Source organism: Bubalus kerabau, chromosome X, assembly GCF_029407905.1.
Source record: "Bubalus kerabau isolate K-KA32 ecotype Philippines breed swamp buffalo chromosome X, PCC_UOA_SB_1v2, whole genome shotgun sequence".
Classification (NCBI taxonomy): domain Eukaryota; kingdom Metazoa; phylum Chordata; class Mammalia; order Artiodactyla; family Bovidae; genus Bubalus; species Bubalus kerabau.
In genome coordinates, this window is record NC_073647.1 from 42,988,090 (window position 1) to 43,016,025 (window position 27,936).

The 27,936-nt window shown below is 43.3% G+C and overlaps 1 protein-coding gene across 1 annotated transcript in view; it reads left to right on the top strand.

Annotated features, from left to right (window-relative positions):
* LOC129639966 (spidroin-1-like) overlaps window positions 1-27,936 on the top strand; it is a 198,485-nt gene that overhangs the window by 83,090 nt on the left and 87,459 nt on the right. The window contains exon 2 of the mRNA XM_055565259.1: window positions 830-1,462. Within this exon, the coding sequence (XP_055421234.1) occupies window positions 830-1,462 (633 nt within the window). The remainder of the gene's footprint in view (window positions 1-829; window positions 1,463-27,936) is intronic.

A 27,936-nucleotide genomic window follows, 5' to 3' on the forward strand; every position in this document is an offset into this window, starting at 1 on the left:
CACATTTCCAGTGCTCAAAAGTCACCCATGACTAGTTGCTACAAACCAGATATAGAACATTGCCACCATTACAGAGAGTTGTACTGGAAAGCATTTCAGAGGTGGGGTATTCCATGCAGAGGGGAAAGCAAGTGCAAAGGTCCTGGGGTGGGTGGGACATTGCTTGATATGAGCTAGACAGTGGCACTGCTCTTTGGCTCACACATTCCTGCTATGCTCTAATGTGAGTAAGCTTATTGAGTTCTTGCAAGTCTTAGGCAAAGTTAGGGGTCCTGTGTTCTACTGATAAGGAGTAAAAACAGTGGCTGCCCCTTCCTGAAGACAGACTGATCTGGGAGGTGAAGGTTAAGGCCCTGTTGGAAGAGTCTCACTGCCAGGGATCTACTATTCCTGCCTCCTGGAATGGTGTGAACAATGATTCACACCACAGTAGACCTTTACACTTTACCAAGCACAATTATCACACGCATTAGGCTTTCAAGGAAGGTCAGGTTCCAACTTGTTCACAGAGAATCACCTCCAGGTCACCAGATTTGCATCTGTTTTGCCTAGCACCTATCATAATAAACAAAAATTTTAGACTTTAATGATGAATGTGCCAAAGAGAGGACAGTGAGGCGGCAGTTCTAGTTCGGTGATGTTTGATTTGTAGCAGAATACAGTGCCTATTTTGAAGTTCTTTGGTGAAAACCATTTCTGGGAAGAGTGATAACGATTTGGGGCCAGGTTATGAAAGAAAGGGAAAAACAAAACAAAAAAAAAACCATCTTGTGTACCCTGGCAGGGTGGTGGTGTTCTGCACTTCCTAGCTTACTTGGTCTAAGTTCAGGTCGAGGCCCACATACAGGAAAAGGGGGTGAAGCGGGGCTTTTCAGCCTAAAGGGAGTAGGGGAATGGGCCAGGCCGTCGAGTGGGTTTGGTGGTGGATTCTGGGAATCCCGAGTCGATGGAAGAGACGGTGCTCAAGGCTCAGGGAGTGGCTGCAGCGGTCAGGTCCGGACTTTGAGGTGTGCCGCGGCGAGGGCGGGGCGGGGCCGGACTCACGTGGGCTGGGCGGGGGAAGTGCGCGGGACTGAGCCTGGCCGGGGCGGCGCGAGCCAATGGGCAGCGGCTAGCAGCGCGCCCGGCGCCCGAGCCGCCTTCGCGCCCTTTTGCTTCCTGGCGAAGGCACGGACGGCGCGCGGGGGCGAGCGCGAGAAAGAGCCGCCGGCGCCACAGCCGCCGTCAGGGCATGAGGACGGCCGTGGGCTCCGTCAAAATGCAGCCGCCGTGGGAGAGCCGGGTCCCGGCATTAGTGGCGGCCGTGGCGGCGGCGGACGGCTCCCTATGCCGCAGCCCCAGCGCGCGCGAGTCGGGGGGCGAGCAGCTGCCGGTGCCTCCGCGGCCGCGGCTGCGGGACCTGCCAGCGCTGCTGCGGAGCGGGCTCACCTTGCGGAGGAAGCACGGCGCCGCTGCGGGCCGGGTGAGTGGCCGGATCCTGCGCCCGGCCAGATTGGGCGTGAGAGGCTCGTGCGTGGAGTCCGCGCCCACCCTCCGGGGCGGCCGAGGGGGGGCATCTGGAAGTAGGGGAAGTGCCGGGAGTGGAGCCCTTGTGCCGGCCTAGGCAGAAGAGGGGCCGGGGAAGATGGGGTTGTGGGGTGCCCACTGCGGAGTGGCGGTTTCCCTCGCCCATAGGTGCACCTGACTTCGTCCAAGCGTGCCTGGATTCTAGCTGCGGGACCGTGAACATCGCCCGAAGAAGGGCCGTTTGCCTGTCCCCAGAAGGGGAGCTGAAGATGTCCATTGCCTAAGGGCGGGCCCTGTCCGACAGCGAGCCCAAGGCCCCACGCGCGGGACCTCAGTTTGCAGGAGGCAGGAGACGTGTGCACTGCTGTCGGACGCCTAGTTGCAACTTTGGGCACCGACACTGGCTTAGAACCCAAGGAGGGACGCTCCTCCACCAGGAGCCTACCAAACACACCAGCAGGAAGTGAATATTTAAGATTCTGGGGGCGTCGCCGAGAACTAAGCTTTGGCACCTACACTGGCTCTTGCCCCGCTAGGGCCGAGGGACAGACGCCAGAGTTGGAAGTTCTGGGGCGAGCTCTAGTTCCTGGGCTCCCCAGTCGGCAGCACTTAGTTCTCGGCGACCCCTCCCCTCCTCCCCCGCCGACCGCTCCCCCCTCCCCCGCCGACCCCTCCCCCCTCCGCCGCCCACCCCTTCCCCCCCACCCCCCGCCGCCGACTCCTTCCCCCCACCACCCCCCCCTCCGCCGCCCACCCCTTCCCCGCCCCAGAATCTTAAATATTGACTTCCTGCTGGTGTGTTCGGAAGCATTTCTGATGGAGGAGTGTCCCTCCTTTGGTTCTAAGTACATCTAATGGCCTGAGAAGGTCAGACATGTTTTGTGGTGAAGAAAAGCGGGACAGCCTGGGATCATAAGTCACTCAGCAGCCCCTGCTGACTTGTCAGGTGTTCCTGCTCACCAGGGCCTTGGGCACCTTTGAGAGGTTTTACTTAGCTTTTAAAAATCTGGCATCATTAAGGAGACTTTACCATGAAAGTGCCACAAGGTAGATATTTTGGTCTGTAACTTAAAAAAGAAGTCTTAGTTGTCTGCCTTAAATTATCTTGCTGGGGGACTTTCAGCTCTTGAAAGACAGGTTTGTGAAACTTGAGAGTTAGGGAGAAGCACTGGGTTTGGTATGGCTTCCTTTGGGCAGGAAAGGGTCTGAACTGACGTTGAGTCTTTGGCCTTTCTGGGCTGGAGAATTCTTTCCACATAGAGATAACTGTCCATGACCTACCTCAGAAGGATGTTTCGTGGATTAGCTGAGCAGTAATAGGACATCTTTTGGTCAAATGACCAGGGGAGTTTAGGAATTACCCAAAAATGACCTTAATGTGTGGAGTACAGGGTTGCGTGCAAAGAAAGGGACGAAATGTGTCCCCAAAATGTGATAGCTCAGTAAACACAAAAATCTGACTTAGTGACTTTCCAGGAGTTTATGGGGAAAGTAGGTCAAATTGTATTCCTGTTATCCGTGACAGTTGCTTTTTCACTGCACAGGATACTGACACCATGAGGGCAGCCAGGCAGTCTGTGAGGAGGATTGCCCAGGGTTTCTGTGTAAATTGATCTGGAGTGTTCATCTGCATAGAGGCTTGTGTTTCCCCGTGCCTGGGATGATGTTGTAGTGTACCTTGCCAAAATATACATATTTACTCTAATTATTTATTCTGAATATGGTTACTTAAAATAAGGTGTACTTTATTAGCCCTTCTTTGGTTCTAATACTGCCTTAGCTCTCCTTGGGACATTCCAAACACATTTCATAAGTACATGGCCAGTTTTTGGTGTTTTTTTTTTTTTTTTAATTGGGGAAGATTGTAAAATTTTCCAACATTGGAAATCCATAACTTTCAACTGTTTTCCCTCCTTTGGCACTGGAACCACCTTTGTGATTGTGGAACCTTCCCATCAAAGGAGTTGGAAAGGGTTTGAAGGAAAGAGAAAAATAGGTGAAATATGTGTTAGTTTTTCGGGCTACCATAACAAAATACCATAGACCTGGTGGTTTACATAACAGAAACGCATTTTCTCACAGTTTTGGAGGCTGAGAAGTGCAAGATCAAGGTACCAGCATATTTAGTTTCTGGTGAGAGCTCTCTTCCTGGCCGGTAGACAGCCACCTTCCTTCTGTGTTGTGATGTGACCATTCCTTAGTGCCTGTGGAAGAAAAGAGATCTCCCTCTCTCTCTGTTTTATTTTTTTAAACTGAAATATAGTTGACATACAACATGATGTTAGTTTCAGTTGTACAACATACTGATTGATTGGTATTGGCATACATTGGAAAATGATGACTGTAAGTCTAGTTACCATCTGTTCCCATATGATGTTATTACAGTATTATTGACCATATTCCTTATGCTGTATATGACATTCTCATTGCTTATTTGTTCTGTAAGTGGAGGCTTATATCTCTTAGTCTTGTTCACCTGTTTTGTGCCACCCCCATCCCTTGTTTATTCTCTGTATCTTTGTCTACTTTCATTTTGTCTTGGTTTTTATTTTTTATTTTTTTTTCTTCTTCTTTTTTTTAATTTAATTTTATTTTTAAACTTTACATAACTGTATTAGTTTTGCCAAATATCAAAATGAATCCGCCACAGGTATACATGTGTTCCCCATCCTGAACCCTCCTCCCTCCTCCCTCCCCATTCCATCCCTCTGGGTCGTCCCAGTGCACCAGCCCCAAGCATCCAGTATCCTGCATCGAACCTGGACTGGCAACTCATTTCATACATGATATTTTACATGTTTCAATGCCATTCTCCCAAATCTTCCCACCCTCTCCCTCTCCCACAGAGTCCATAAGACTGTTCTATACATCAGTGTCTCTTTTGCTGTCTCGTACACAGGGTTATTGTTACCATCTTTCTAAATTCTATATATATGCGTTAGTATACTGTATTGGTGTTTTTCTTTCTGGCTTACTTCACTCTGTATAATAGGCTCCAGTTTCATCCACCTCATTAGAACTGATTCAAATGTATTCTTTTTAATGGCTGAATAATACTCCATTGTGTATATGTACCACAGCTTTCTTATCCATTCATCTGCTGATGGACATCTAGGTTGCTTCCATGTCCTGGCTATTATAAACAGTGCTGCGATGAACATTGGGGTACTCGTGTCTCTTTCCCTTCTGGTTTCCTCAGTGTGTATGCCCAGCAGTGGGATTGCTGGATCATAAGGCAGGTCTATTTCCAGTTTTTTAAGGAATCTCCACACTGTTCTCCATAGTGGCTGTACTAGTTTGCATTCCCACCAACAGTGTAAGAGGGTTCCCTTTTCTCCACACCCTCTCCAGCATTTATTACTTGTAGACTTTTGGATCGCAGCCATTCTGACTGGCGTGAAATGGAACCTCATAGTGGTTTTGATTTGCATTTCTCTGATAATGAGTGCTGTTGAGCATCTTTTCATGTGTTTGTTAGCCATCTGTATGTCTTCTTTGGAGAAATGTCTATTTAGTTCTTTGGCCCATTTTTTGATTGGGTCATTTATTTTTCTGGAGTTGAGCTGTAGGAGTTGCTTGTGTATTCTCGAGATTAGTTGTTTGTCAGTTGCTTCATTTGCTATTATCTTCTCCCATTCTGAAGGCTGTCTTTTCACCTTGCTAATAGTTTCCTTTGATGTGCAGAAGCTTTTAAGGTTAATTAGGTCCCATTTGTTTATTTTTGCTTTTATTTCCAATATTCTGGGAGGTGGGTCATAGAGGATCCTGCTGTGATGTATGTCAGAGAGTGTTTTGCCTATGTTCTCCTCTAGGAGTTTTATAGTTTCTGGTCTTACGTTGAGATCTTTAATCCATTTTGAGTTTATTTTTGTGTATGGTATATTTCTCCATCTGTTAGTGTCCTCTTTGATTTCTTTCACCAGTGTTTTATAGTTTTCTATATATAGGTCTTTAGATTCTTTAGGTAGATATATTCCTAAGTATTTTATTCTTTCCGTTGCAATGGTGAATGGAATTGTTTCCTTAATTTCTCTTTCTGTTTTCTCATTATTAGTGTATAGGAATGCAAGGGATTTCTGGGTGTTGATTTTATATCCTGCAACTTTACTATAGTCATTGATTAGTTCTAGTAATTTTCTGGTGGAGTCTTTAGGGTTTTCTATGTAGAGGATCATGTCATCTGCAAACAGTGAGAGCTTTACTTCTTCTTTTCCAATTTGGATTCCTTTTATTTCTTTTTCTGTTCTGATTGCTGTGGCCAAAACTTCCAAAACTATGTTGAATAGTAATGGTGAAAGTGGGCACCCTTGTCTTGTTCCTGACTTTAGAGGAAATGCTTTCAATTTTTCACCATTGAGGATAATGTTTGCTGTGGGTTTGTCATATATAGCTTTGATTATGTTGAGGTATGTTCCTTCTATTCCTGCTTTCTGGAGAGTTTTTATCATAAATGGATGTTGAATTTTGTCAAAGGCTTTCTCTGCATCTATTAAGATAATCATATGGTTTTTATTTTTCAATTTGTTAATGTGGTGTATTACATTGATTGATTTGCAGATATTGAAGAATCCTTGCATCCCTGGGATAAAGCCCACTTGGTCATGGTGTATGATCTTTTTAATGTGTTGTTGGATTCTGATTGCTAGAATTTTGTTAAGGATTTTTGCATCTATGTTCATCAGTGATATTGGCCTGTAGTTTTCTTTTTTTGTGGGATCTTTGTCAGGTTTTGGTATTAGGGTGATGGTGGCCTCATAGAAGCAGTTTGGAAGTTTACCATCCTCTGCAATTTTCTGGAAGAGTTTGAGCAGGATAGGTGTTAGCTCTTCTCTAAATTTTTGGTAGAATTCAGCTGTGAAGCCGTCTGGACCTGGGCTTTTGTTTGCTGGAAGATTTTTTATTACAGTTTCAATTTCCGTGCTTGTGATGGGTCTGTTAAGATTTTCTATTTCTTCCTGGTCCAGTTTTGGAAAGTTGTACTTTTCTAAGAATTTGTCCATTTCTTCCACGTTGTCCATTTTATTGGCATATAATTGTTGATAGTAGTCTCTTATGATCCTTTGTATTTCTGTGTTGTCTGTTGTGATCTCTCCATTTTCATTTCTAATTTTATTGATTTGATTTTTCTCCCTTTGTTTCTTGATGAGTCTGGCTAATGGTTTGTCAATTTTATTTATCCTTTCAAAGAACCAGCTTTTGGTTTTGTTGATTTTTGCTATGGTCTCTTTTGTTTCTTTTGCATTTATTTCTGCTCTAATTTTTAAGATTTCTTTCCTTCTACTAACCCTGGGGTTCTTCATTTCTTCCTTTTCTAGTTGCTTTAGGTGTAGAGTTAGGTTATTTATTTGACTTTTTTCTTGTTTCTTGAGGTGTGCCTGTATTGCTATGAACTTTCCCCTTAGGACTGCTTTTACCGTGTCCCACAGGTTTTGGGTTGTTGTGTTTTCATTTTCATTCGTTTCTATGCAAATTTTGATTTCTTTTTTGATTTTCTTCTGTGATTTGTTGGTTATTCAGCAGCGTGTTGTTCAGCCTCCATATGTTGGATTTTTTAATAGTTTTTCTCCTGTAATTGATATTTAATCTTACTGCATTGTGGTCAGAAAAGATGCTTGGAATGATTTCTATTTTTTTGAATTTACCAAGGCTAGCTTTATGGCCCAGGATGTGATCTATCCTGGAGAAGGTTCCATGTGCGCTTGAGAAGAAGGTGAAATTCATTGTTTTGGGATGAAATGTCCTATAGATATCAATTAGGACTAACTGGTCTATTGTATCGTTTAAAGTTTGTGTTTCCTTGTTAATTTTCTGTTTAGTTGATCTATCCATAGGTGTGAGTGGGGTATTAAAGTCTCCCACTATTATTGTGTTATTGTTAATTTCTTCTTTCATACTTGTTAGCATTTGTCTTACATACTGCAGTGCTCCCGTGTTGGGTGCATATATAATTGTTATATCTTCTTCTTGGATTGATCCTTTGATCATTATGTAGTGACCATCTTTGTCTCTTTTCACAGTCTTTGTTTTAAAGTCTATTTTGTCTGATATGAGTATTGCTACTCCTGCTTTCTTTTGGTCCCTATTTGCATGGAAAATCTTTTTCCAGCCCTTCACTTTCAGTCTGTATGTGTCCCCTGTTTTGAGGTGGGTCTCTTGTAGACAACATATGCAGGGGTCTTGTTTTTGTATCCATTCAGCCAGTCTTTGTCTTTTGGTTGGGGCATTCAACCCATTTACGTTTAAGGTAATTACTGATAAGTATGACCCCATTGCCATTTACTTTATTGTTTTGGGTTCGAATTTATACACAATTTTTGTGTTTCCTGTCTAGAGAATATCCTTTAGTATTTGTTGGAGAGCTGGTTTGGTGGTGCAGAATTCTCTCAGCTTTTGCTTGTCTGAAAAGCTTTTGATTTCTCCTTCATCCTTGAATGAGATCCTTGCTGGGTACAATAATCTGGGCTGTAGGTTATTTTCTTTCATCATTTTAAGTATGTCTTGCCATTCCCTCCTGGCTTGAAGAGTTTCTATTGAAAGATCAGCTGTTATCCTTATGGGTATTCCCTTGTGTGTTATTTGTTGTTTTTCCCTTGCTGCTTTTAATATTTGTTCTTTGTGTTTGATCTTTGTTAATTTGATTACTATGTGTCTTGGGGTGTTTCGCCTTGGGTTTATTCTGTTTGGGACTCTCTGGGTTTCTTGGACTTGGGTGATTATTTCCTTCCCCATTTTAGGGAAGTTTTCAACTATTATCTCCTCAAGTATTTTCTCATGGTCTTTCTTTTTGTCTTCTTCTTCTGGGACCCCTATGATTCAAATGTTGTAGCGTTTAATATTGTCCTGGAGGTCTCTGAGATTGTCCTCATTTCTTTTAATTCGTTTTTCTTTTATCCTCTCTGATTCATTTATTTCTACCATTCTATCTTCTAATTCACTAATCCTATCTTCTGCCTCTGTTATTCTACTATTTGTTGCCTCCAGAGTGTTTTTAATTTCACTTATTGCATTATTCATTATATATTGACTCTTTTTTTTTTCTTCTAAGTCCTTGTTAAACCTTTCTTGCATCTTCTCAATCCTTGTCTCCAGGCTATTTATCTGTGATTCCATTTTGATTTCAAGATTTTGGATCAATTTCACTATCATTATTCGGAATTCTTTATCAGGTAGATCCCCTATCTCTTCCTCTTTTGTTTGGTTTGGTGGGCATTTATCCTGTTCCTTTACCTGCTGGGTATTCCTCTGTCTCTTCATCTTGTTTATATTGCTGAGTTTGGGGTGTCTTTTCTGTATTCTGGCAGTTTGTGGAGTTCTCTTTATTGTGGCGTTTCCTCGCTGTGTGTGGGTTTGTACAGGTGGCTTGTCAAGGTTTCCTGGTTAGGGAAGCTTGTGTCGATGTTCTGGTGGATGGAGCTGTATTTCTTCTCTCTGGAGTGTAATGAAATGTCCAGTAATGAGTTATGAGATGTCTATGGTTTTGGGGTGACTTTGGGCAGCCTGTATCTTGAAGCTCAGGGCTGTGTTCCTTTGTTGCTGGAGAATTTGCTTGTTATGTCTTTCCCTGGAACTTGTTGGCCCTTGTGTGGTGCTTGGTTTCAGTGTCGGTATGGAGGCGTTTGATGAGATCCTGTCAATTAATGTTCCTTGGAGTCAGGAGTTCCCTGGAGTCAGGGTTTGGACTTAAGCCTCCTACTTCCAGTTATCGGTCTTAATTTTACAGTAGTTTCAAAACTTCTTCTATACAGCACCACTGATAAAACATCTACGTTAAAGATGAAAAGTTTCTCTACTGTGAGGGTCACTCAGAGAGGTTCACAGCGTTACATGGAGAAGAGAAGAGGGAGGAGGGAGTTAGAGGTGACCCAAATGAGATGAGGTGGAATCAATAGTGGAGAGAGTGGACTAGCCAGTAGTCACTTCCTTATGTGCACTCCACAACTGGACCGCTCAGAGATGTTCACGGAGTTATACAGAGAAGAGAAGAAGGAGGCAGGAGACAGAGGTGGCCAGAAGGATAAAAGGGGGAAATGAAAAGGAGGGAGACAGGTCCAGCCAGTAATCAGTTCCTTAAGTGTTCTGCACCGTCTGGAACACACAGAAATTCACAGAGTTGGGTAGAGTAGAGAGGGGTTAGGGAGGAGATACAGGTGACCTGGTGGAGAAAATGGAGAATCCAAAGGGAGAGAGAGCAGTCAAGCCAGTAATCTCGTACACTAGTGAAAAATGGGTCCTGAAGATTGGGTTCTTAAAGGTACAAAATTGGTAACAAATACATAAAAGCAAAAATTAGAAATCTAGAGTAGAGTTTGGAATTTCAAAAATGCGATGTTAATGAAAAGAAGAAGGAAAAGAAAGAGAGAAAAAACGAACAAAGAAAAACAAACAAGGTCGTGAAAATTATAAAGAAAGTACAGGTACAAAATTGATAACTAATACCAAAAAGCAAAAATTAAAAATCTAGAGTAGAGTTTGGAATTTCAAAAATACAACATTAAAAAAAAAAAAGAAGAAGAAAAATAAAGAGAGAAAACAGACAAACCAACAAAAACAATGTCGCAAAAATTATAAAGAAAATACAGGTACAAAATTGATATCAAATACCAAAAAGCATAAATTAAAAATCTTGAGTAGAGTTTGGAATTGCAGATATACGATGTTATATAAAAGAAGAAGAGAAAGAAACAGAGGAAAAAAAAAGTCACAGAAATTATGAAAAAAACTATAGGTACAAAATTGATAACATATACCAAAAGGCTAAAATTAAAAATCTAGAGTAGAGTTTGGAATTTCAAAAATACAATGTTAAAGAAAAGAAGAAAAAGAAAAAAGAAAAAAAAAACACAAGGTCAAAAAATTATAAAATATATATATGAAGTTTGCTGAAGAAGAAAAAAATAGGGTCTTTTTTTTTTTTTTTGCAAAGTAATAGTTATAAAAGTGAAAATTAAAGGACAATAGAGGACTTAAAAATTTTTTTTTTAATTAAAAAAAAAGAAAGAAAGATTGATCGTAAAAATAGTAAAAATATATCTAGGTCTTTCTCTGGTTTTGTTGTGAGTATTGTGGGTTCAGTTCATTTTTGGCAGTTCCTTAGTCCGACTTATATTTCTCAAGATCTATAGGCCCCTTCCTATGTAATCCGTAGTAACCACAGGGTTTTAATCTATGGCCTGTAGCTTCCAAGGCGTTTCCCTCTGTTATAGCTTCTTCTGTTTGCTGGTCTCTTCAGTGTCTGGTTCCCGCCCTGACACAAAGGGGATGGTTGAGGACACTATTTTTTTTTTTTTTTTTTTTAATTTAGGCTCACTTGTTCAGCCGCGCTGTGGGGAGGGAGGGAGGGATGCTGCAAACAGATAACACTGGCGTGCGCTCGCAGTGCCTCAGCCACACTGGGTCTGCCCCCACTCACGGCGCGTGTAGCCTCCCTGCCCACACTGCTTGGGCTCTAGGTTGTTCTGCCGGGAACAATCAGAGGCCGGCCCTGGGCTGAGCTCCCAGGTCCAAGCCGCTCAGGTTCAGGCACTCGGGTATCCTCAGAGGCGCAGACTCGGTTGGGCCTGCGTTTTGTGTTCTTCCCAGATCCGAGCAGCTCAGGTGATGAAGTGTTTGGCGGGCGCCAATGCTGCGACTTATCACCTCCCCGCCACTCGGTTATCTGGGTGTAAAACCGGCGCACCTTCTCAGGCAGATGTTGACCGTCCAGACCCCCAAGAAGTTTTAGTTAGCAAAGAATCCTGCTTACAGTTTTATAGATAGTGTCTCTCTGGGGCTGCGATTGCCCCCTTCCGGCTCTGGCTGCCTGTCACCGGAGGGGGAAGGTCTGCAGCCGGCTATCTCTGTTCAGTCCTTTGTTCTGTGCGCGGGCCTGGCGGTGTCTTAGGTTAGGGCTGGCTTTTCGCGTGGTAGATATCCCACAGTCTGGTTTGCTAGCCCAAATTATTTCGCTCAGATAGCGCTCAGGACATTCGGCCGGATTCTTACTCTAAGGGACACAGCCCGCGCCGCACTTCCCTGCCCAGCCCCCGCTTGCTAATGCCGTGTGCAGGCGTCTGCGCTGCTTCTCCACTGGGGGAGTTCCCGTAGGGCTCACAATCCGCGATTTTTAATTGTTTATTTTTTTTTTCCCCTCCCTTTTATGTTGCCCTCTGTGCTTCCAAAGCTCGGCACAGATTCGGCAGTGAGAGGGTTTCCTGGTGTTTGGAAACTTCTCTCTTTTTAAGACTCCCTTCCCGGGACGGAACTCTGTCCCTCCCTCTTTTGTCTCTTTTTTTGTCTTTTATATTTTTTCCTACCTCCTTTTGAAGAGTTGGGCTGCTTTTCTGGGTGCCTGATGTCCTCTGCCGGCATTCAGAAGTTGTTTTGTGGAATTTACTCGATGTTTAAATGCTCTTTTGATGAATTTGTGGGGGAGAAAGTGTTCTCCCCGTCCTACTCCTCCGCCATCTTGGCTCCTCCTCCCGTCTTGGTTTTTAGATTCTACATGTAAGTGAGATCATTCAGTATGGCTTTCTCTAACTTATTTCACTTGGTATAATACCCTCTAGACCCATCCATGTTGTCAGCAATGGCAAGAATTCATTTTTTTGAATGGCTGAGTAATCTTTCATTATATGTGTATGCCCCATCTTCTTGATCCATTCATCAGTCAGTGGACACTTCACTTTCTTCCATAGCTTGGCTATTGTAAATAGCATGGCAGTGAACATAGGGGTGTATATATCTTTTCCAATTAGGGCTTTTGTTTACTTTGGATAAATACCCACCTGTGAAATTCCTGGATCATATGGTGTTTCTATTTTTAATTTTTTGAGGGATCTCCATACTGTTTTCCATAGTGGCTGTGCCAGTTATAACCTTAACCAGTGGTATGGGAGGATTCCCTTTTCTCTGTATCCTCACCAGAACTTGTTGTTTGTTGTCTTTTTGATGATAGTCATTCTGCTAAGTGTGAGGTGATGTCTCATTGTGGTTTTGAATTGCATTTCCCTGATGATTAGTGGAGTTGAGTATCCCTGCATATGCCTGTTGGCCATCTGCATGTCTTCTTTGGAAAAATGTCCCTTCAGGTCCTCTGCCCAATTTTTTTTAATGGGGTTATTTTGTTTTTGATGTTGAGTTGAATGAGTTATTTGCATATATGAGATTGACTCTTTGTTGAGTATATCATGTGCAAGTCGTTTACACACTCCCATTCAGTAAGCTGCCTTTTCATTTTGTTGATGGATTCTTTCACTGTGAAAAAGCCTTTTAGGTTGATGTAGTCCCTTTTGTTTATTTTTTCTTTTGTTTCCCTTGCCTGAGGAGACAGATACAAAAAAGTATTGCTAAGACTGATAGCAGAGTGTACTGCCTGTGTTTTCTTCTAGAAGTTTTATGGTTTCATATCTTAGGTTTGTAAGTCCTTAATCCATTTTTTATCAGCCCTGGGTGTTCTTTGGAAGGAATGATGCTAAAGCTGAAACTCCAGTACTTTGGCCACCTCATGCCAAGAGTTGACTCATTGGAAAAGACTCTGATGCTGGGAGGGATTGGGGGCAGGAGGAGAAGGGGATGACAGAGGATGAGATGCCTGAATGGCATCACCGACTCGATGGATGTGAGTCTGAGTGAACTCTGAGAGTTGGTGATGGACAGGGAGGCCTGGCTTGCTGCGATTCATGGGGTCGCAAAGAGTCGGATACGACTGAGCAACTGAACTGAACTGCACTGAATCCATTTTGAGTTTGTTTTGTATATGGTGTGAGAAAGTGGTCCAGTTTGATTCTTTTGCCTGTAGCTTTCTAGTTTTCCCAACAGTATTTATTGAAGATGCTGTCTTTCTCCTGCTGTGTATTCTTCCTTTGTCATAGATTAATGCACCAAATAAGCATGGGTTTATTTCTGAGTTCTCTATTCTGTTTTTGTGCCAGTACCATACTGTTGTGATATAGGTACTGGCATCTGTGTGTCTGTTTTAGTATCACTACCATACTGTTTTGATGACTGTAACTTTGTGATATAAATTGTTTGAAATCAGGGTGTGTGATACCTGGAGCTTTGTTCTCTCTTAAAACTGCTTTGACTATTTGGAGTCTTTTGTGTTTTCATATAAATTTTAGAATTTTTTTGTTCTGACTCTTTGATCTCTCTCCTTTTTCGTATAAGGCCACTAATTCCATCATGGAGACACTACCCTCATGACCTAGTCTCACCCTTACTACCTCCCACAGGCCCTCCAAATACCATCATCTTGGGGCTTATGGCTTCAACATATTATTTTTTGGGGAACACAAATACTCAGTCCATAATAGAAGTGTTTGAAGGAAAGAGATAAACACAAGTAGTATGTATCAAACCAGTGGGTGACTTGTAAACACCTGGGGTCATGTGGTTAGCTCCTTGGTTAGGGCAGTGATACCAATGCAGGTAAATCATGGTGTAGCTCTTTCTGTGGACCTTCAGTATTGTATGTCATGAACTGTACTTCCAGATTACAGGTGAGTGATTATAGGGACAAGTTAGCACAGATTCATTACCACTGGCAAGAAAGTAGCTTTGTGCATTACACAAGTTGGTAGGAAACTTTGCAACTTCTGTATTGACCAAGATCTGATTTAGGAAATCTGGTTGGCCCTTGCCCATGCTGCCTTGGGCTCTCACAGATCTTAACCATCTGCCATCAACTGTCATCAGATGAGCTCTTTGTGGGTTGTGCTGCCCAACCCAGGTGCCTTGTAGGCTGTCTCTTACTGGGAAAAGGTAAGCTGACATTGGGTTTTTACCATAGAACTCCGGGGTCCTTGGTTCAGTCACTTATTGTCATTTTGAATTCAGAATGCAAGCTGATTAAGACTCTGTGCACCTCTTTAGGCTAAGTGGAATGACTAGATTTTTCTTTAGGGGAGGACCTTAACTGCCTCCTAAAAAATCACTGGTAAGATAAAGCACAGATTGAATTTACACCAAAACTATTTAATTTTTTTTTAACTTTGTGTTGTGGACATTATGAGAGAATAATATAATTCCTTCCTACTTTAGTCAGCTATTAACATTTTCAAATTTTGTTTGACTTATTTCTTTTTTCTCCACTTTTCTTTTGTGGGGGACTAGTGTGTTTTACTGGAGAAGGCGATGGCACCCCACTCCAGTACTCTTGCCTGGAAAATCCCACGGACGGAGGAGCCTGGAAGGCTGCAGTCCATGGGGTCGTGAAGAGTCGGACATGACTGAGAGACTTCCCTTTCACTTTCATGCACTGGAGAAGGAAATGGCAACCCACTCCAGTGTTCTTGCCTGGAGAATCCCAGGGACGGGGGAGCCTGGAGGGCTGCCGTCTATGGGGTCACACAGAGTCGGACACGACTGAAGCATCTTAGCAGCAGCAGCAGTGTGTTTTAAAACAAGATCCTAAATATTATGTCATCTCATTCATTAGTGTTTCAGTTTACATCTCTGATAAGGACTTTGTTCCTTTAAAAAAGTTGTGCCTTTCTTGCCTAAAAATTTTAATAACAATTCCTTAACATAATTTCCATATTTAATTTTTCTCGGAGATGTCTTTTCATTTATGATTAGTTGCAACCAGGAATTAAGGTCCACACATTGTGTTTGGTTGTTAGGTTTGTAAATCTATTTTATTTTATAACAACCCCCTTCCCCTGCTTGTTTTCTTCATGCCTTTGATGTGATGGAGATAGCAGGTCATTTGTCAGGTAGAATGTCCACTTCTGGGGTCACTTCTTACTTGTAATGTTATCTGATTTATTCGTTTATGTTCCATGTTTCCTGTAATCTGGCAGTGAAATGTAGCAGCTTGATTAGATTCAGACTTAAGAGCGAGCATTCTTGGTAGGTATTACTGTGTATAATCTGTTGCATCACATCATTAGAGACGTGATGCCTGAATGTGTCCCTCTTTGAGATACCAAGAGTGATTAGTGCGTTCCGATGAGGTCAACTTACCTTTCTACCTTTCACCTGATAATTGTAGCATCCTTGTGAGTTGTAACCTAGATCTATTTCATTAGGGGTCACAAAAGGATGATCTAAATCTATCATTCCTCTTGCATTTACCAGTTGGTATTCTATCTATAAAGAATTTACTCTCAAAAAAGAAGAAATAAATTTACCCTCATGAAATAACTTGGGTCTTCTGGGGAAAAAAAAAAAGAATGTATAGGAAGGAGAGGGGAAAGGCTTGATTTTTTCCCTTTTATCATTTTTCTGATTTATGATTTAATGCCTTAACAACCAGTGAGTTTTTTTTTTCCTTTTTCAAGTATCAGCAAGATCTTGTAGATCTGAATGTATTTGTTTCAATCCATTGAAGGCAGTATTCTTTTCCATGCTCAGTTTATATTTATCTCCTGCACACTTCTTACAAGGCCCTAGTAGTCTGTGATACCTTTCTTGCTTTCCAGCATAAGTTGTTCCAAGCGTATCTTATTCTATTTCCTGGTCCAGACTCCAAATCAGCCATTTTCCCAAGGAGTACTGATTTTTCTGAAAATGAGTCATGTCCCCCAACTTTTGCCTCTCTTAGTGGTTGAATTTTTTTAACCTTCTTTTTAAGCCTTTCATCTTAAGTTTTTGTTTCATTTAAAATTCTTCTCATCAGGCTGTTTCTAAGACTGTCATTTTGTCCCTCTAATGAAATAACTGGTAGCTACATTCCCTCTTTCTATATAGACTGTCAGAGTGCTGGAGATGCCTTATTTTGGGCTTTGGCTGCTGGGATATTTTCTGCAGTGTTCCACCACTTTCTTCATCTCCTTGAAATCTGTTTCATTTACTGCAGTCAGAATGATTGGTTGTGCCAGTTTGACTGTTCACCCAAGTCGTCCTGTGATCCTCAGCCTTTGGATCAGTCTTCTCTGCCTTGACCTCTTCCCTTCAGCCACCTTTCACTCAAGCAGAGTCTCATTGGCTCTTCAGATTTGAGAAACTGGAAGTTCTTTCTTTTTCATTTACAGCCTGTACCCTGATGCATTCATGTGTGATCAGTCATGCCCCGCCTCTTTGCGACCCCATAGACTAGCCAGCCAGGCTCATCTGTCCATGGGATTTCCCAGGCAGGAATACCAGAGTGGGTTTTTGCCATTTCCTTCTCCAGGGGATTGTCCCAACCCAGGGATCGAATCCCACCCTGGTGACTCCGTCTCATGAAAGAACAAGGCTGCCAATTTCCTGCGTCTGACCTGAAATGCTTCAGGCCTGGCTTAACACCCTTCTCTGCTGGAAATAAGACTTTGTTGATTGAGAAACACATTCTACTCCAAGTTATACCAGTATGGCCAGCTTATAGTCATTTTATACACATATCTCATAGGCAAAGCATGATTTTGTTCCTTGTATTTAAATTAAAATCAGTGATAACACTTCATACCACTTAATTATGTCCTTGCAGATTCTGGTATACACTTTCAGCCTCACTACAAGCCTCTGTGTTAGATGCTATTATTTGCATTCTACATATGAGAAAGGGGCTTCCCAGATGGTGGTGCAATGTGATGAATCCACATGTAATGCAGGAGAAATGGGTTCAGTCCCTGGGTCGGGAAGATTTCCCTGGAGGAGGACATGTCAACCCACTCCTGTATTCTTGCCTGGAAGATCCCATGGACAGAGGAGCCTGGCAGGCAACAGTCCATAGGACACAACTGAGCACACGTGTGTGTGCCTGCATGTGCGTGCACACACACAGATGAGGAAACTGAACCTAGAGGTAACTTGCCCAAGATCACTGGGTGGGTGGGAAGAAGGAGCTTTGAATCCCGCCAGTCTGGTTCCCTAGTCCATGTTCTGAATTGACTCTCAAATGCACTGAGGACCAAGGGTCTATTTTTTTTTTTTTTTTTGCCTAAATGTCCATTGTTGTTATTTTCAGTCACTCAGTTGTGTCCAACTCTTTGTGACCCCATGGACTGCACCATGCCAGGCTTCCCTGTCTTTTACCATCTCCCTGAGTTTGTTCAAACTCATGTCCATTGAGGTGGTGATGCCATCCAACCATCTCGTCCTCTCTTGTCCCCTTCTCCTGACTTCAATCTTTCCCAGAATCAGGGTCTTTTCCAATGAATGCCCACAACCTTTCTAGTACCCGCTGGTATTTCCTTATCACTCTTGAGAATGGTGAGTACATGCTGTTGATAATGCCACACATTAACTTTTCTTTCATTGGGGCACACGGGCTTGTGATCCTCCTTCTGGGATTGAGGTGGAGAGGTCAGGGTCTAGGTGGGAGGGGAAATGCTGTGGTTATAGGTGTGTATGGTAACTAATAGTGACTAAGATTAAAGATTGCATTCACTGTGTCCTAAGCAAAAAACACCCAGGCCCATCTGCATCAATCCAAAAAGTTTGTGAATTTATCCTCCTTACACTTATCTGCTTATGGTAGCCTGTCAGAAGATAAAGGTCATTAAGGCAGGCATGCATCTTCCAGGAAAGGTGAGTCAGATCAGATACAACAGCACGTGTTGGTCTTATTTAAGAAACACTGACTTCCAGCCAGCTTGAAGTTGGAGTTGCAGGGCTACTACTCTCTATCATCGCATATTATTCTCTGAGCTCTTGAAGCCTCACTTTCTTCTGCTGTTGTGAGATACACTGTGGGTCAGGTTTTTCCAAGAAAAGAGACAATGTCTGGGAAGCTTTGGGCACCATGGAGCTTAAATGTTTCCTTCCTCAGCTGGATGCTTATTCTCAGTGAATAGACTTTCATAGACATATTTATGGAAATCTAGGCATAAAAAAATTTGCTCATGTATGCAGTTTCAGTTTCCAAGTTTTTAAAAATAGTGGTGTCTTAACATAGGGTGAATATTTTAGGTAGTGTCTAAATACTGGTACTGTAACGAAACAGTCTGAGTTTCCCACTTTTACTGTCTTAAATGGACTTGGCAGTAATTAGTAACTTGTGCAGCTAAGAATAGATGGAAAGGTGGGAAAAAAGTCACTGGGGATGATTCTGAGTGCTTGTGACTTTTTTTTTTGGCCTCAATGTTGCCTAACAACCCTGGTTAGAAATACTGATCATTCTAGTAACAATATGTTATCGAGGAGTAGTTTGTGAGAGATTATAAGATTTTACGGGAAGGCAAGGTAGTTAAAATCAATAGCTTTTTTTCCCCCCATGGTTAATTATTGTTATGATAAATCATTTATAAGTGGGTATGGAAAAGGGAAGGGAGAAGGAAATGGCAACCCACTCCTGTATTCTTGACTGGGAAATCCCGTGGACAGAGGGGCCTGACGGGCTGTTGTCCATGGGGTCGCACAGAGTTGGTCACAACTGAAGTGACTTAGCATGCATGCATGCATGGAAAAGGGAGAGTTCAGAGACAACATTGTGGATTCTGGCATGCCTTTATCAGATTGAAACTTCAGTAGTGCTCTAAAAGAAGAAAGTATTTTCAACTGTGAGAAAATTACCATCTAGAGAGGTTTAATAGCCTTCCATGATCACCCAGCTAAGAAATAGTACAGGCAGAGTGGGGCCCAGGACTATCTGATTCCAATATCTGTGGCCTTTCCACAAAACTGTATTGTCTAAGTGTGTGTGTGTGTGCACGCACACTCAATCGCCAGGTCATGTCTGACTCTTTGTGACCCCATGGACTCTAACATTGCCAGGCTCCTCTGTCCATGGGGTTTTCCAGGCAAGGAGACTGGAGTGGGTTGCCATTTCCTCCTCCAGGGGATCTTTCCAACTCATGGATCAAGCCCATGTCTGCTACATTGGCAGGCGGATTCTTTACCACTGAGCCACTGTACCCTGTTGTCTAAGACATGGACGTAATTATAACATGGGGAGCACTGAAACAGCGGGTGCCCCAAGGAACTCCAGTGCTACAATCCCTTAGTGTGTGGTATTTATGTAAGACAAGGGGTACCTTCTTACCTTCTGGGACTCAATTAATGCTTTTTGTGTTTTATCAGCTTTTTTCATGAGGCTTTGGCTTCTCCCTTGTAAAGTGCTTTTCTTTGCTCCTTGTACCATTTGCATTATCTGTAGGAAAAACATAATTCGGGATTTCTAATAAAGGCAAAACAAACCTTTCTAAAGTTAGAGTCCAGAAAACCAGGGCTTCTGCAATCGAGCTGGTTGTCTTCCTGTATTTCTTCCTAACTGGTCTAGCAACTCACTCCAACCCTATTTTGCTGGTGGTTATGTTGTTGAGTCGAATTTGAGCTTGTCAGATCATTTACCTGCAGCTGTTATGAGGGGTACATGCAAATACTTGTGATTGCCTAACACTTTTGCCTTTGGTGCCAACTGTAAATTTGTTTTACTCTCTCCTGCTACTGTTCAGGGACGTGAACAGCTTATCACTTCTCCTCGGTCTAACACTCTAAATGTTGACTGTAAAGAACAAACACTACAGATGGTACCTCCATCATATTGTGTTGTGAATTTATATGTAGGTATGAACGGTTTTGTAGGGAAAATAAACTGTGTGATGTTGCTTTTAGAGAGCAGGGGAAGTATGATGCCTGTTTCAATGCATTGAAATAGAATTAGGCTTTGTTATAGTAGAAAAGACAATTTTTTCTGTTTTGTCATTTACCAGCTATGTGAATAAGTCAGATAACCTTTCTGAGTCTCTGTTTCTAAAATGCAATACTAGTATTTTATCATGCAGTTGATGGTGGGAGAGGGGACCGGTTTTCATTTCTTGGCCCTTGTCTGTCCAGCCAAGGTCTTTCTCCATTGAGATGCCAGCTCAACCCCCAGGACACTTTGGGGCATATTTTAGACAGAGGGAAAGATGGGTCTTAATATTCACCTCATCTCTGGAGTTAGAGAGGGCAAGATAATGCTTTAATAGAAAGAGCATTTGAATGAGGAGGAAGATTTTGATTAAATCGAGAATTCATCATATCAAAAGAGTAAAAATGGTGTTACTTATGAATCTGTTTCTAGAAGATTAAATCATTTGTTTGGCCATAAACAGAATTCGGGGAGAGGTGTCAGAAGAGAACGTGTGTCAGCAGCCCTTTGCCTCTGGGGAGAGCTTACCAGGTGGTTTTATCTTCTTTTAGATAAGAGGTTTGTTGCTATTGTTTGTCATCAAGGAAAGCTATTTTTTATATTTGGATTAGCATCAGTATTTGTTTTCCTCTAGTGTTTCAAATTTATGAAAAATCTTCAAATAGCACCTGTTGAAACACTGGAATTTCCACTCTTCTTGGCACATGACTTATTAAAAAAAAGCAGCAGCAGCCTGCTAGTCATATTCTAATCTGCCTTGAATATCCCATGAAGTTAGAGCTTAATGAAACTCCACATGGTCAGTTCATCAGTAGTTGGCTGTTCACACTGCTGTCATTTATAGAAGGCTTTATATTTGCAGATTGCTTGCTCATACTGTTTTCATAGCTCTGAAGTAGGTATTCCGTTCTTACACAGACAAAACAAGTTAGTGACTTTTTCCATAGGCCACATGCTCAGCATCTGTGAAGCAAAGATAGCGCCCACCTCACAGGGTAGGAGAGGAAGTAGGTTAAAATGCACAGCACTTTGCAGGTGAAGCTGGTTGTGTGGAGAAGGCTTAGTGTGAGCTGCTGCTGCTCTCATTGCTGCCATTGTCGTCTCCTGAAATGACAAATCTGAGGGATTTCAAGATCAAGCCCTTTGAAAAGCTCAAATAGATTTTATTGCCTATAGTGACCACAACTAAGTAAGATGACCAGGGTCGGACATTGGTATCTTGCTAAAGACCATAACGAGGAAGTTCAGGGTCAAGGGCTCCTTACACCTCCCTTCCAGGTCTATGATAGGGTATCCATGTTCTGTCCTGCCTAAAACATGAAAGATGGGGTCTAAAGGAGGACTCCTTAAACTGCAGCATATACATACATTAGAACCCCTGAGAGCTTTTTAAAACACAGATTCCCGGGCCCTAGTCTTAGAGACTTTGATTCCATACATCATGGATGGGGCCCAAGAATCTGCATTTCTGTGCAGTTCCAGGTGATGCCGATGCTACTGGGACATGAACCACACTTACTCACACTGGTCTAAAGGGCCTCAAAAGTTTGATTCCCTTCAGTATCAGAAAATTACTGAGGCCAGGAGTCTACCTGGTGTTCTGTTTGCCCCCTCCATGATAGAAGGACAAACCAAGATGGAAGACCATGACTATAAGATCTTTATTCAGTTCAGTTCAGTTCAGTTGCTCAGTCATGTCTGACACTTTGTGACCACATGAATTGCAGCACGCCAGGCCTCCCTGTCCATCACCAACTCCCAGAGTTCACTCAGACTCACGTCCATCGAGTGTTCATGGGGTTCTCAAGGCAAGAGTACTGAAGTGGTTTGCCATTCCCTTCTCCAGTGGACCACATTCTGTCAGACCTCTCCACCATGACCCGCCCGTCTTGGGTGGCCCCACGGGCATGGCTTAGTTTCATTGAGTTAGACAAGGCTGTGGTCCTAGTGTGATTAGATTGACTAGTTTTCTGTGATTAGATTGACTAGATCTTTATTAGAATTAATAATACTGGAAACTCCCCTTGATTGGTTTCCACAAAGTAACTGGCAGTTGAGAAAGTCGTGAGCATTTGAAGCACAAAGGGTCCATGGCAGCTGACCTACTGATTCTCTGTCCATCCCCTGTCCTCTCCGTTTTGTTCCAGTCTATACCTTGGAGCCTGCCCTCGGGATGTTCATCACTAGGGCTCCCTCCATGTGGCTTTGGTTTGGGTTCAGTCAGTGGAAGGCCAGGGGAGGAGCGAAGTCAGGGGTGGGTGTCTGTCCGTTTTGCTGCTTCTCCTTTCCATGTAGTACCGGCAGTGCCTGTAACCGTCTGTTACCAGCGTCAACGGGGAAGCCTCTCCTCCATCACTTCCTCTCTCTCCAGTAGAGCTGTGTCTTCCTTTGTCCTTCCTGCCTGTGGCTGTTAAAGGCTTGTCATTCCTAACCCCTGTGTTCAGCAGCCTCTCATGCTGGGTTTCAGAACTTCACCCACATAGGTTTGATAGGCTGTGTTTTGAGAAGACCCTTGATTGATACTGGAGGATAAGAAGAGCTCCCAAAAGATGGGAAGATTGGTGGTAGAAGGTGTAGCCTTGGATGAAAAGAACATCATGAGTGGAGTGGGTGTTGGTGGTGATTTTTTTTTTTTTTTTTTATGTCAAGGGGCTCCAAAATCACTTTCTATGTTGACTGCAGCCATGAAATGAAAAGACACTTGCTCCTTGGAAGGAAATCTATGACAAACCTAGACAGTGTATTAGAAAGCAGAGACATTACTTTGCCAACAAAGGTCCATCTAATCAAAGCTATGATTTTTCCACTAGTCACGTGCAGACATGAGAGTTGGACCATAAGGAAGGCTGAGCACTGAAGAATTGGTGCTTTCGAACTGTGGTACTGGAGAAGACTCTGTTGAGTCCCTTGGACTGCAGGAAGACCAAACAAGTCAATCATAAAAGAAGTCAACCCCAAATATTCATTAGAAAGACTGATGCTGGAGCTGAAGCTCCAATACTTTGGCCACCAGATGTGAAGAGCTGACTCATTGAAAAAGCCCCTGATGCTGGGAAATACTGAGGGCAAGAAGAGAAGGGGATGCCAGAGGATGAGATCATTGGATGGCATCACTGACTCAATGAACATAAATTTGTGTAAACTCCGGGAGATGGTGAAGGACAGGGAAACCTGGCGTGCCACAGTCCATGGGGTCACAAAGAGTTGGACATGACTTGGTGACTGAATAAGACAAGAAGAGGTGAGGAGTACAGGAAAAGGGTCTAGCCTTTAAATTGATGCTGAATTTATCTCAGAAGGTCCCAAGAGGTCCCTGGGTGAGAAGCTACAACTGCTAGAATGTGACCCAAGTGTCATCCCTAAGCGTAAACTTGCACGACGAGGGTTCAGAGTCAGAGGAGCTTTTTTATGAAGAATTTACATTCTTCTTCGACAATTGCCTATCAGTTTGTTTTTTTTCTTTCCTGCCCCCGCCGTTTCCCTAGACACCCCTTAGTGTTGTTAGTCTCTACACAAGAGTCATAAGGTCTTTTTGCGGCACTTTGATCTTGCTCACTTTTGTCACAGTATATTGAACATATTCTGAAGTGCCTTCCAGAACTACATTCACAACGTAACAACTAGTTGAATAGAATCATCACACCCTCAGTTCCTTTGCCCATGGGTTCCAGTGATGGGCATGTCAGTAAGATGAAAAATGCTGTTCATGGTTGCGGTACTCAGCTACATCACCCTCTACAGTACCCTTGCCATGAAGCAGGACCATAGCACAGACTCGTACAAATTCTGTGTGTTTATTGGTTCTTTTATATTGAAATGTGATGCCCAGGTTGAAACTGTTCAACAGCTTTTAGAGATTTTTTTGGTGGGGGTGGGTAGTAAAGGCTGTCTTAATACTTTTTCTTAAATGTTTTAAAGATAAAACAGGTCCTTGATCTCAGATTTTCTGTTGTTACAGTTCTTTAGGAAGAAGAAAATTTCTTGAGGAGGAGAAATGAACTCTGAAATTTTTCTTTCTCTTTCTGTGTTTTCATATCCCTCTGTGTCAGAAAACATGACTTTGTGAAGGAATTGGGGGTGTGACCTTATACAATTGAGGCAAACCATGGTGAATCACCTTGTGTTACCGTGGCACACATTTCAGGCACATGAGCCCTTTGTTTCTCCTGAATTTTGCCTCCTTTCTGGTTATTTATCCTGAGTGCATGGTGGCCGGACACCCTGAGAAGACAAGCCACAGAGGAGTGGATTGCAAGTCCACCAGGAAGGCCATGGTGTCTTCCTGGATGAAGGCTGCCTTGACGTGGTGATGTGTGAGTGTCAACTGTTAGTGGAAATTGACTGGAGGGAATAAGGGGATTCCTAGTGCAGATGATCCTCAGAGAGGCCATATCCTGTCCAGGGAACAAGGAGGAGCCTGGCATGGAGGATGGGGGCCGCCATCATAGACTTCTTTTCCAGTCTCGGATCCTGGGGTGAGGATGGTTCTTGCTGATCTGCTTTGTTTCCACCTCCTTGAGTAGGGATCCTCCCTATCCCCCTCTCTGGGGAAAGAGCTGTTCTCTTGCTAGTATCTCCCTCTCTGGTTTGGCCCCAGGAAATCTCCGGGAGCCTTCTCCTGGTGTTTTGAGGACTCATCTCCTTACTCGCATCTGACTCTTTGCAACCCCATGGACTATACTGTAAGGAAATGGCAACCCACTCCAGTATTCTTGCCTGGAGAATCCCATGGACAGAGGAGCCTGGCGGGCTACAGTCCATGGGGTCACAAAGAGTCGGACACGACTGAAGCGACTTAACATGCATGCTCCTTACTCACTTCACTTGGGATGAGCTAGCCATTTTCATTATTGGTTTGGTTTCCTTTGGCTCCACAGTGCCTTTTTTCTCTCCTCCTCCCCCGAGCTTTGTTCCCTAAGGCTGTTCTGGTGGGCCATTTTCGCAGCTCATCTTCTGTGAATCAGCTCTCCCTATTGTCTGCTCTCCTTGTTTCCCTGCACAGCCCTCCTGCTTCTTCATCCTTTTACCATTTACCTGGCCCCAGATGAGGGCTGCTTCATATAAACAGGGATGCCCCAAACTCCTTTTAGAAGTCTGGGTGATTCAAACCCACTTTTACATGTTAAAGGTCCCCTCTTTTTAGGTGACTTAAGCTCCTAAACAGCGGTTATATGTCTCTTCCTTAACTTCCCCGGAGAAGAACTTTTGCATGGTCTTGGATAACTACTGTCTCACTGGTCTGCACTGGGGGATTTAGAGTTTACAAACAATTATTTCTAATTAGTTTTACATTTTCAAAACTACCTCCTTTAAATAGAGACTTCTATCTTGATCCAAAAGATGTATACAAGAAGATGTTGCTCTGGTGAGAACTGAGGTCGTGAAATGCAAAATCAGTTCATTCCTTAATGGCAGTAATAAATGTAGAACCTTCATTTAAGCAATTAGCTTTGGGAGTACAAGGCTAGACAGATGAAAAAATGGATTAATGGTTTTGTTAATTAGTTCTTTCACCACAGGCAGCTTCATGATAATACAGCACTTACACACACAGGCAGTTGTATGGAGAAGGAAATGGCAACCCACTGCAGTACTCTTGCCTGGAGAATCCCATGGACAGAGGAGCCTGGCGGGCTACAGTCCATGGGGTCACAAAGAGTCGGACACGACTGAGAGACTAACATATACACCCCTCCCATCCCAGACTGCTGTCCAGTGAGTCATCCTCACTTTTGCATTTCCTGATATCTTTTCTTCCTTCTAAAAATCTGTGTAAGATACCTATCATCTGATTTGTCAGGATAGTCTAGGTTTTGCAGCACTGACAAAAATACTGCAAAATCTTTGTGGCATAACACCATAGACGTTTATTTCTTACTCACTGAAAGACCGTCTGGTGTCTGGGTGCTCACCACGGGGAGCTGTCCTCTTTGTGGTGGCTCTGCCTCCATCGTAGGAAACGTCTGCATCATCATCGCCTTCCACCATGACTTCGAAACATGAAGAAAGAATGGAGAACTCCACAAGGGTATTTAAATGCACCTCTCTGAAGGGTGTGTTGCTGACATTTGATTGGCCAGAGCAAGTCATGTGACCTGATTCACTTCAAGGTATGGGGGAAGTGTCCTCTTCCCAGGAGCTTTGAAGGAGAAAGGAGGCACAGGTACTAGGAATGGCTACCTCAGGCTCCAGAAACTGAGAATTCAGAAACAAATAAAGGCATAATCCCAGTCTTTCAGTCCAGCTGGAGAGGTAAACAGGTTCATAGTATTACAGTATAGTCTTATAAAAATGTACAAATTACAATTTGGCATTGTAATGACTGTGATAGAACAGCAAGCAGCTAAGAGCACAGAGAAGAGCAGGGCATCTGCCTCCTTGGGCTGGAGATGAGGGAAAACCCTCCAGTGGCAGCGACATCAGGGCTGGGCTTTGTTCGCTAGCTTGAGGTCTCCTTACCTTGGAGGGTGGTATCTGGCCTTATCTTATCTGTTGCATCCCAGGGAAACTAACGTTTGGAATACAGCTCCAAGAAGTAGGCTTATCTTTTCTTTAAGACCTCAAGAAAAAAGTGAAAGCAGGCTGTCAGCAAGAGGAAAGATCTGCCTGTTCCCATGAAAGGTGACACACAGGTCCTTCTAATGGAGACTCGCAAGCACTACTCTACTTCTCCTAAGCTGTTATGCTCCTGACAGTTCTTTGATCTCAAAAATTAAGCTTGCTGTTACAGTAGGAAAAGAGCAAAGCAGGTATAAAATAGCAATCAAGGTTAGTTATTAGGCAGCAGAGGTTGCATGTACTGTACTTTGATTTGCCCAGAGATTCTGACACATTTTACATTAGATATAAATGTGAGTGGTGTGTTAACAGTGTAAAGAATTTGCTTTATAGACGGAAGGAGACAGGCTTGTCCTCAGATCTGATAAAGCCACATCCTTACCCTCTTTCACTGTTGTAGCCCCACTGGCCTTGTTGCTGGTCGTCCATCACAGTGGGCATCCTCCCACCTCAGGGCCTTTGCACCTGGTGTTTTCTTTGTCTAAAGTCTTCTTTCTCCAGATACCTATTCACCTACTTCAATCTTTGTACAAAGGCCATTCTCTTGATGAGATGTGTCAGGCACCCAATTTCGGGTTGAGAATCACTCCGTGCAGTACACATACGGGTTTGGGGACAGAAAAATGTGGAGACTATATGTGGATGGGATCTAACAGTTAAGGCTGCGGTCACTGTCTATTGAAAGAAACATTTCTTGAAGTTTAGTCTAGGTGTATGGGGTGCAGAATGGAGAAAGGAGAGGTTGAAGGCAGCAGAATCTGTTGGGGGCTGTTGTTCAGGTAACAGAAGCCAAGGGCCTGGTGTGAGATGGAGGTGTTGGGAGTGAGAGGTCTGAGGGTGGGGGGAGGTCAGGATGCTGGGATTCAGTGATTTCCTCAGTTTTCATGGGGAGCTAAAAATTAGCAAGGACTCAGAATAAGTTCCTCATGTTGAAAGGAATATAACTGTCAAAAGCATGACCAGAGGTGGTGTCTATACTATACGGAAGGACTCTTAGAAATTATGAGAATGTGTGCGTGTGTTTGAATGAAAAATTGAGTGTAAGTCAGCTTTTGTGATGAAAAAAGAGGGAAAGGGGATTCTTTTTAAGTGACTAAGTGGAAGCATGTGTCTTCAGGACATAATTTGTAATCTCCACTTCTTGGTTAGGGCAGAAGAGCTGAAGGGCAGTCTGTTCCCATTCTGCTGGGTCTCTCAGAGTTGCTCTTGCCTTGTGACCTTGGGCATATGGAAATGGGTGCTTCCTTGCCTCCCCTCCCTCCCAGCCTTGACCTCAGGCTGCATCTGCTTAGCGCCAGGTCTCCACCTTCAGTGCCAGCTGAGCATTGTGCCAGCTGCCCTCCAACCCAACCTTGGGTCAGGTGGAGGAAGGTGAAGTAGGAGAGCATAGAAAGGAAAGT